General features: G+C 35.8%; 1 protein-coding gene across 2 annotated transcripts; it reads right to left on the bottom strand.

Moving 5' to 3' along the window:
• Positions 1-1,712: 1,712 nt before the first annotated feature.
• Positions 1,713-8,181, bottom strand: LOC128181948 (amiloride-sensitive amine oxidase [copper-containing]-like). Of its 2 annotated transcripts, none has more exons than XM_052850531.1 (2): positions 7,536-8,181; positions 1,713-4,234 (listed from the first exon to the last, which is right to left on the bottom strand). In XM_052850531.1, exons 1-2 carry the CDS (start codon positions 7,654-7,656, stop codon positions 1,842-1,844), a joined length of 2,514 nt encoding a protein of 837 aa, XP_052706491.1. In that variant the 5' UTR covers positions 7,657-8,181; the 3' UTR covers positions 1,713-1,841. The 2 variants fall into 2 exon arrangements, with proteins under 2 accessions (XP_052706491.1, XP_052706492.1); XM_052850532.1 differs by lacking the exon at positions 7,536-8,181 and adding an exon at positions 6,907-7,051.
• Positions 8,182-10,011: the final 1,830 nt, after the last annotated feature.

The following is a 10,011-nucleotide window of genomic DNA, read 5'->3' as shown; positions in this document are numbered from 1 at the left end:
AAAACCAAACTGTGTTGAAGGATAGCAAACTAACTTTTACATAAAAATACTTTGCCTACTGAAATGTCTTATACATGTATTTCAAAAGTATTTTAAATTCACGACATTTATCAAATATCCCTCAATAGAATAGCTTTGTTTTTATCACGGCAAAAGTCCGATTTAATCATATGTTATTATGATATAATACACAAAACCTTCCTTGGTTAGGCATCAGGCATTCTATATCAAGTAGGTAGGTGAAATACTTTTAAGAAAATGTAAATATTAGTAGAACGTTTTAATCTAGTATTAAATATATTATGTCTCTAAATTTTAAGGTTGTATAAGAATATCAAGCAAATTAACATTATACAGCCTTATGACTGTATTGATGAAAATATGACTGATAACGTATCTTCGGTAATTTTCGTGATAATCTAATTTTTAATTAGCTTTTTCGTGATCAGTTTTACATCGCATAATAATCAATAACCAGAAATATTATCCGGTATTGTGTGCTGCCAGAAATTTTTTAATCGCAAATATGAATAAAACGCATAAAAAAGTTATAAGGTAAGTATCGGTTAGGAAAAATAAAAAAAAATATAAAAACTATTGTGAAGTCGATCAGTGCGCATCTTTAATTTGAATCTCTCATGATTCATAATATATTCATTTAAAATTAAAAAATTAAAAACAAAATTAATTTAGTGATCAATAGTTATTTGTTTGTGTATGCCTAATTAAGATATATATAAAATGGAGGATTCCTTTTCCAACGTAACTATATCTAGAACAAAGACGAATGAAACAGTATCATCTCATTTGATATTACTATTAAATGTACGAACTATTCATATATTATTTTTACCAGTTAAGGCTAGGGCTCCCTGATATTTATGCGAAAGCCAACCGGTGAGATTTAAACTATAAAACTCGCTTTAAAGTTACAAGCTTAAAAATTCCATTTCTAAAGTTATTAAGTTCATCAAATCATGAATATGAAAGACCTGATGTATCCTTGTGACACCGAATAGTTCTACATTAAGACAATCCGCGCTTGTTGTTCCTTACCTCGATCCATGAATGTTTCATTAATGTAAAAAAAACCTTGATGATTTTATTTTATGATTGACAAACGACAAAACTCAAATCATCCATTATTCATTAATTGGAATTCATTGATGCAAATGATGTAAGCTCTTCCAATCACCAAGTAACAAAATCGGCGTAGGTGCTTGAGAACAGGAATGACCCCCCCCCCCCCCCCCTTTTTCCATACCCACCCACAAGTATATATATATATACCCCCGGGACTCTTTCTCTTTTTTTATCATTTAAGCATCCTTTTATGAAATATTTCGATTCTAATTTATATATTTCTGCGCAAGTTTTGTATGTTTCTTGTTGATACCATTATATACTGTATATTTTAAAACGTTTAGGAAGGGTTTTTATCTTGATTATCGACATAGAGATATTCGGTGGTAAAATTACAAGCAGTTCTTATATATATATTTATATTTACAATATAGTATTGGTAATGATTCCACAAATCGGTTGTATATCAAACAGTGAGTGAGTATATTAGTAAGCATGAGAGAGAGAGAGAGAGAGAGAGAGAGAGAGAGAGAGAGAGAGAGAGAGAGGAGAGAGAGAGAGAGTTGAAAAAAGTACCAGACTGGAAAAGGTTTTGAAACATTTGATTAAAAAATATCAACTATTTAGAGTTTATGTTTAAATTTTCATTATTATAATGAATTATAAAACAGTCATTCATATATATCTATAAAATGTAGTTTATATATTATATAAATACAAATATTATAATTGGAATATCCTAATCAATATCACAGACGTCATAGTTCTACGTCATGTAAGCGGCCATCGTACTTGTCGGGTCCGTTTGATTTCTGAACACAAGTTGATTCAAAGGAAGTTCCATGTGTGTTCAGGTTAATTCCCCCTTCACGTTTTGGAGTTATCTTTACAGTGTTTGGCGATGAAACACTAGGACACTCCGTAAAATAGTTGAAAGGAAGTAGATAAAAAGTCACCTGACTTCCGGTCGTGGTGGTTGATGGGACATCCTCCGTATGGGGGATGTGTAACAGACCCATTGTTACCCATGCTACAATATCAGTGTTCACAATGGAGTCGTTATTTTGTATAAACTTATCGAAATCCAACAGTGGGTCCCAGGGGTCGTTTTGAGCGTATATAGAACTACTGGTGTCTTCAAAGTCGTGGTATTTTGTAACGGCCAGTGGGTATTTCGCCCAGTTTGCCGCTTTCGTGGCTTCGTTCTCTTGTAAAATAAACTTAGATATTCCATGATTGAGAATTCGATAGCCACGTTCCGACTTAAATTTGCTGGTGGCATCCATGTTTAGGATGACGTCATACTTTGGTTTCGTGTTGTTGAGTTGTCCAGGACCAGCGTCCAACTCGTTCTCTTGAATATTTTTCTCGAACACCATTTCTGTTTTGTGAACTCCTTTAGACCAGGCCACTTCCGTTCTATGTGTAGATACATCGAGTGTAGCGTAGCTATTCTGAACACCGTTTATATCAAGATCGACTTTGTAGTTGAACAGATGCTGGTGAATATTAGCCACTACGTCATTGTAAATAGGATACCCAAATTTCCTCTCTCCATACAGGGCGTAAGTAGCTTGAACATAACCTGTGGCGGACACTCTTACCTGTACAGCGCCGTTCTGATGAAAAATGTAGTCAAAGATGTAATCGTAATTCCAGATATTGGTAATGGTCCGTACAATGAGATGGTAGTCCACCAAACCGGCATATCCCGAGTATCCCCCGGGAAAGTTGGTGTAATGACGTCGCAGTGGTATGTTTCCGGTATTCTCGAAGATACAAACAGAGTTCTTAATCCTCCAGGGATCCTGTGTATTGGTCAAGAAGTCGGCGTCAAGGAACACCGCTGTTTCCGGGCAATCAACGCCCGGAACCAGTTCATTACAAGTCGCGCCCATCATCCAAGAGGCGTCGAAGTACATGCTTGTCCCTTGAACGGGGCCGTACCCTGAATAGAACACTACGGCGTCCTGTAGCGATATCTCATATGCTATTCTTTCCTCTTGAAATCGCACATCAAAAACTTGAAGCCCAGTCGACGGCCTCATTTTAAAATCAAAGTCCCAATGCATATAGGAGACATGTTGCCCATCTACTCGGTACCGTCGCCCGTCGGGCTCCACAAGCTTGGGACCCTGTAGAGGGTCGGGCATCTCACTTTTTCCACGGCGGTTATACGACGAGTACAGGTATTCTTTAGCACCCAGGGGTTCATAGTTTATCTTACGTAGAAGGTTGACGCCGCCATACCGCGTGACGAGGTCGTCCACCTCATAGAACTGCTGTCCGTTATACACTATTTTGGTCACTTTCCATTCTTTGACATGGGTCGATTCATGATCTATCTGGATCTCTAGGCCCAGCGGGTGCAGGTAAAAGCCCTCAACGTCTCGAAACGACCAGAACCATGTCTTGCGTTCCCCGCTAACGCGTCCTCTGGGGGCTATATCCCACCATAGTAAGCAGTCCACGCCTTTGGTACAATTATGATACGACAATTTATAACTCCCGTACATCAACGGATACAAATCGACAGATATATTATAAAGCATTGAGTATAAGACATCATATTCTATTTTGTCAACGGGTTTGGCACTGTACGGAATTCTGGATTTAGTAAAGGACGGATTGGTCACTAGTTTGTGGTAGGTGGGGTACGGCAACGGTCCAACAATGTATTCCTCCACCCTAGGCGGTGTCATATCCCCTCGAATGATGATCGCCTTCGCCGTCCGTTCAGGCTGTTTACTTATTCCTTGTAAGAATGTTAAGACTGTGTCCTTTAAGGGCATGAGGTGGTCGATCATGTAGATATAAGAACTGTTGATGGATGCCTGCGAGAACGGCACTAGGTTTAATGATTTCACATTGAGGAGGTAGTCACGTGCTGAAATATACTCCCGAGGGGTCAGTCCATCAAACACTCGCGGATTTTCCAAGTCACGAGGAATCACGCTGTACCCCGGGGAACAAGTTGGTCTCTCTAATTTGATGACAGCCAGAGCGATGATTACGGCGATGAAAAGTACACAGAGAACACAAGAGACGAAGGCTGTCACTTTGAGGGCAAACAGTGGCGTGCATCTTCTTGGACCATCCGATGACGAACCATCTTTACTGGACGCCATAGTGAACGTTTCTGGGACGCGGCCTGGAAAAGCAAATGAAAGTTTGAAATTTCATACGAACATTAACTAGTGTTTCTGATAATGTTGTGAGCAGGGTGTTTATAAAAATCCCTTCAGCGAATAAATAAACGTGTCAATTTATCAAATAAAAACTAAAGAGGTCGTTAAATTTACATCTCAGAGATCAGATAGCTACAGGGAGTGAGTTGTTTGCGGTACTGGAACAGCGTGATAGAGCGACTTCTGGGGGAGTTTATCTGAGGGAGAAATTTATTCCCTGCCGAGGGCGGAGGAGAAATTGATTGTGCCACTCATGCTGGAGTTCACACTATCTCACCCACCGGTTCTCTATCTCGGCATCTCATTCCTGAGATATTTTTGGCCGGATAATGTGCCTTTTTTATGCCTAACATTGTGACGAATTCATTAATTGTTAGAAAGGCTTCAGTACGCCCACTATTCTAGATCTATATGACAGTATGTGTAATTTTATGGATAGATATCATTACATGTATAAGAACTGTTTATTAATGTACACGCGTACGTGTAACTGATATTGTAAAATGAAAGAACAAAAGTTTTATAAAGGAACTCAAAAATATTGATAATATCTACATTCCTTTAATGTCCACACTAATTTGACTTTAATTTACAAATCTATAGGGTTTAATATTTTAAGGATACATTTTCATACAATGTCATGCTATTTGGAATGGAGTAACTGCATTTTTCTCTCTCTTTGTTTTCTCTTTTTTTAAATTTTGCGTATCAGCTATTTATCTGAAATTACACACTATTTTCAAACAAGAAAAAATGATTGCAAAATGATATAACAAAACCTATTTTGTGATAAAATCGCTACAAACATTAACATACATGTAAAAATAATAAACACTGTAAGCGTTAAATTGTTGATGATTATAACTTATCTCTTGTTTAAAAACATTCAGTACAGTTCCTGATAATTCCTGATTAATGCATTTATAAAGGACAAATTTAAATAACTAATTAACTTATTTATTTAAATATTTATGTTTTTGGTAAAATCTCGTTAATAAAGCGCGTTGTCATTTAAAAAAATTGAATAATGTTTTTACTAAATAAAATAGTTTATTTACTATTCAATTAATAGAGTACTGTTTATCAGAACATACTTGTAAAACTTTTAACTAACATTGCATGCATTTAAAGTTCAAAGGTTATAATTGTGCTTAAATCAATTTTTAAATGTAATATAATTTTTAACAAAATTAAAAACTTTTCGGTAACGTTTTTACTAAAATTTCTGAGAATTTTAATAAAGCATCAATTTAATGCCAGTTTTTTTTTTAGCTGTCACCGATTTCCGTGGACATGCCGTGCTATCCTTGTATCGGCATAGGACGGCTGCCACATCAAGTGACACTCAAACTATGAAATGCCACAACGGACTCTCTATGGACCCTTACCCTCATGTTTTCCCCTTAAAGGAATCTAAATAATATAAATACTTAAAACCCAACAAACCAAGCGTTCAGATAATATGCACATTAGAAATGCATATAAATGGAGCAGACAAATCTTGCGTACTAACGACCAAAAGGTGTAACGTATAAAACTTACCGTATCAAAGCTTGTGTTATTAACTGGCGACTATCACGATAATAAAGTGTTTAAGCCTATGTTACGATAAAATATAATCACTCTTATTTGTAAATTATGTGGTCTATGGTGCATTAGTAATTACACTTCGAAATGGTTACGCAGGAAAGTCATGACGGAAATTATGTTTTGACGTTAAATGATTGGGTTTTTTTAAAATTTCATTTTGAATGGTTCGATGCAGTGCGCAATTGTATTGCAGAATAGAGAGCATATCCATTACCTTAATGTGCTCAGGGAATTCATCGTTATGCAGAAATTTTCTTAATAAAAATAATGCCGGTTTATTCAAGCAGGTGTTTCTGAATTATGTCCATGAACACATATTTGATAAATTCTGACATGATAACGATAATTTGATTTTATAAACGATATCATATTTATCACACAAAGAAATGGGTTATTGGTAGTTGTACATGGATATACCGTTTTTCATTAAATATAATTTTTAAAACTTACCAGTATATTATTAATTTCTCTGTAAATCCATGGAAATACGTGAATGAACATATCATTTATATTTTCTTTTTATCAAGTTTCGTTACATGAAAATATCTAAAAATGTTTTTTGTTTTGATTCAATTTTGTTACAAATGTACATGTACGTTTCTTCCAAAGGGGGGGGGGGGGGGTGCTGTGCTGTTTTTTTTTTTTAAATTTTGTGTGTTTTTCTTTTTGAAAGGGGGAGGTTCAAAAACTGAAATTATGGAAGAAATTTCAGAACGAGATTGACAAGCCTGTCGAATGAACCAATAAATAGTGTGTGCAATGAATACGGTGTGTTTGTGCCAATCATATATCGACTAGTTACTATTATTGAAGATACGTTCTATAAAAACTTCATCAGACAGACATAAGATGCACATATTATCTCCACAGTCACTAGACGGTTCTTTTGATGATGACGTCGGCGTCTGACTATGAGTGAGGGGTCCTACAATTTCTACTGACCTAATTACAAACTTCAGAGCCTAATGAGCTTCACTTGATTTACCCATTCTATACTACAATGTAAAATGTAGGCAGCCATGGGCGTGCGGTGTTTATAACTTACCATACTGAGAGTTGTAGCTTAGTCTCTCCATTTATAACCGTTTGAACAATGGTATACACAATCCTCGCACATTTGCCACACGTTTATGACAGACAATCAATATTTACAATCATAATAATACAGACGCTGATCTTACAGGCCGCCGCTGAGTGAATCGATACACGTGCACTGCACGCTCCACGTCCCGCGGGCGGGATCAACAGTTCAGCCTCATCAAGATCTTAATCTCCCACCTTTATACGTAAATTGAAAAGTGTCTCTATCTTGTTGTACATAGTTACAAATAAAAAGAGCTTATTTTAATTTAACAGGGAGAAAAATATGAATGTCACGGAGAAATTCTTGCTCCTATTCGTACTCCAAATTAGATCTTTTGTATTTAACTTTTTACTACGTGTATATGAAATAAATCGATATTCAAAATAAGTCACCTCCACTTTATTGCAGAATATGAATGGTAATGAATTAATCTTCGGCGTTCGAATAAATGAATAATAAATTCCTTTTATGTATTAATTCTTTCATTTGACAACATATACAATGATATGACTGTTGATTTAAATAAAAAAAAGTTTGATCCACCAGTTTATTTTAGATAGAAAAAATAGAATGGAATTGTGGGTACATACCCGGACACGGCTGTATCTCCGGACTCGTGTCTGCGTGTGCGCCGTTTTGTTTGGCGGACATCGGCGCCATGCCGTACGTCCGGGTCCGACTTAGGGCAGATCCCAGGGAAACATCAATCATCGCCCCTCGGTCCGCGCGGTGCCTGGTCAGCTAAGGATAAACAGGTTTTCTATGGCACTAGTGTTTAGTTTTTATCATCCAACTCACGAAGTGTAAACATTACGGGATAGATATTATATACACACGTCTGTCGAACGGGATAAGTATGGTACCGCATAATATATCCTCCATTTTGAAAGAAAAGAAAAAATGAACACAAAAACACGTTCAACACGTGCTGTTTGTGAATAAGCGCCAGATTATTGTAAGAAGTACACACTGTGATTCATACAGCATTGATGAGGCAGAGGGTCGCTTTTCGCAGTGGTTCTTTCAAAACTCCCAGAAATGTAAACAGTGATGGCTGGTGTAGATTATCTCACAGACGATTGCTCATAAATCGCATTGGAAAAAAGGATTAATGCCACTTGTGATTTCGCTAATTAGTTATTCCAGAATGCACTGTGTAAACGGTTTACTTTGTGCAAAATTATCTTATTATCGTTATTATGGGCGAAGTACTATTCTTGAACACAACATGCTTTCTGTGCTATATTTCGAATCAATGAATGCAATGTAAATGGTGCAGTCCGCAGGGAAAAACGATTTCTCCTCCGTTTATTATTAGATTCATGCCTATGAAATAAATTTTATCATGAATAGAGATAAACTGATGACCACTGATAAACTATATTGAACGTATGTTCTGCTCCAAATCCAAATGCGCTTGTGCCATCATTTTTCGGGATACAAGTGTGGGAGGAGTGGGGGAGGGGGGGGGGGGGGGCAGGCACATTGTGATTTTAATGTTAATAAGAGAACACAATATCATTGTTTTAATGTGTTGTTGTTGCGGAATTTTCAACATTTTTAAATTCAAAAGACTAAAGAAAAATGTTGACAAAGTATCAACCTTTGCAACTTTGTTAAAAAGCAAAATGTTGAATACAAAACCCTATTAAATTGCATTTTTTTAATAATAAAAATTAATTTAAAAAATTATAACCAGATTAACATATTGAGATTAATCACAAAAATACATTCACTCATCAATAAGGTTTTATTTGTTGTAAAAAGCTACACGTTTGTACTTATGTGTAGACGACACTCTACAAGTTTAGAGAACGTGTAAAAACCATGCATGTCGTCACAAAAACAGCTGGCGTAATACGCGAAGAATTTAGGTAATTTCCCTAATTCACGTACACGTTCCTGTACGCGCGTTTGAAATCTCAACCTCTCTATTTTCACGGTTGTACCGAGTCTTTTAATCTCAAAAATTTTATAAGCTTCTGAAGGTTTCGAACCTAGACATTCAGTTTAACCCCCCCCCCTTCCTTTTGGATCTGCGCCTGTTTAATTTTTGGGAGTTGATTTTTTAATCAACTCTCCTATGCAGTCACTCTGGCAAACCGAAACTGAAACAGTGTTTGGACCTAAGCAGAAATCATCACCGCTGACAAGATTTAGTTCTTGAAGATAATCCATAAATTCGATGTAATGTATCTTGAAGCATTGTGTTCCAAGACATTTATTTATGAACACTTTGAAAATAGTCAGATGTTAAATAGTACGAACAATTTAGATATTTTTGCTGTCGTATGTATTCATACACCAGAGTTCAATATAGTCTCGTTCAACCATCGGCTATCTCCGTAAATCTCCGACAAGCAGAGAGTCATCAAGCTATCACGTGACCTGGTGTACACATTCTCTTGCTTGTGGGAGAGCCGAGCATCTGGTTGAACTAGACTAGATTTCATTATTGCTTGGATCCATACAATTTTTGGAATATTTCGATTACTTCTACATAGTTTGATGGAATCAATTCTATTTTTAATTTTTACACAACACAATTCATACGGTTTTTTTTTCTTCAAAATCCTTGTCGGAAAAGTCCAAGAATTCATATTATAAAAATATGCGTAACTCAAACAAAGGTTATAAACTACTTGCAAAGCAAAGTAACATATCGTTGATTTTAAAATGAATAATAATCGATATAATCAACTCCCGTCAGTACTTCAGTACTTTGATTAAAGATACGACAATCAACTAAAAAAATATCTGTTTCTCACTTAACTTGATATTTAACTTACAAGCATGTGATGTTTTATATTTCTTAGAATGTTCTAATTTATGCAAGTAATAAAAAAAATTTTATATTAGAAAAACAATTGCCAAAAAGTATGAATAGTAACGCAATATTTATCATTTGCTAAATCTGAATTAATTAAGTTGAATAGATAAATAATTGAGTTTTATATAACGTTTTGCTGTTGCGAGGTTGCTCTAAACACGTTAAACAAGCTTTATAAACGAAGCCAAAATGGCGGCGCCCACAAAATGAACATTTTTTTAATTTGAAAATAGTAC

Source organism: Crassostrea angulata, chromosome 4, assembly GCF_025612915.1.
Source record: "Crassostrea angulata isolate pt1a10 chromosome 4, ASM2561291v2, whole genome shotgun sequence".
Lineage (NCBI taxonomy): Eukaryota > Metazoa > Mollusca > Bivalvia > Ostreida > Ostreidae > Magallana > Magallana angulata.
This window is presented reverse-complemented; position numbering and strand designations above follow the sequence as displayed.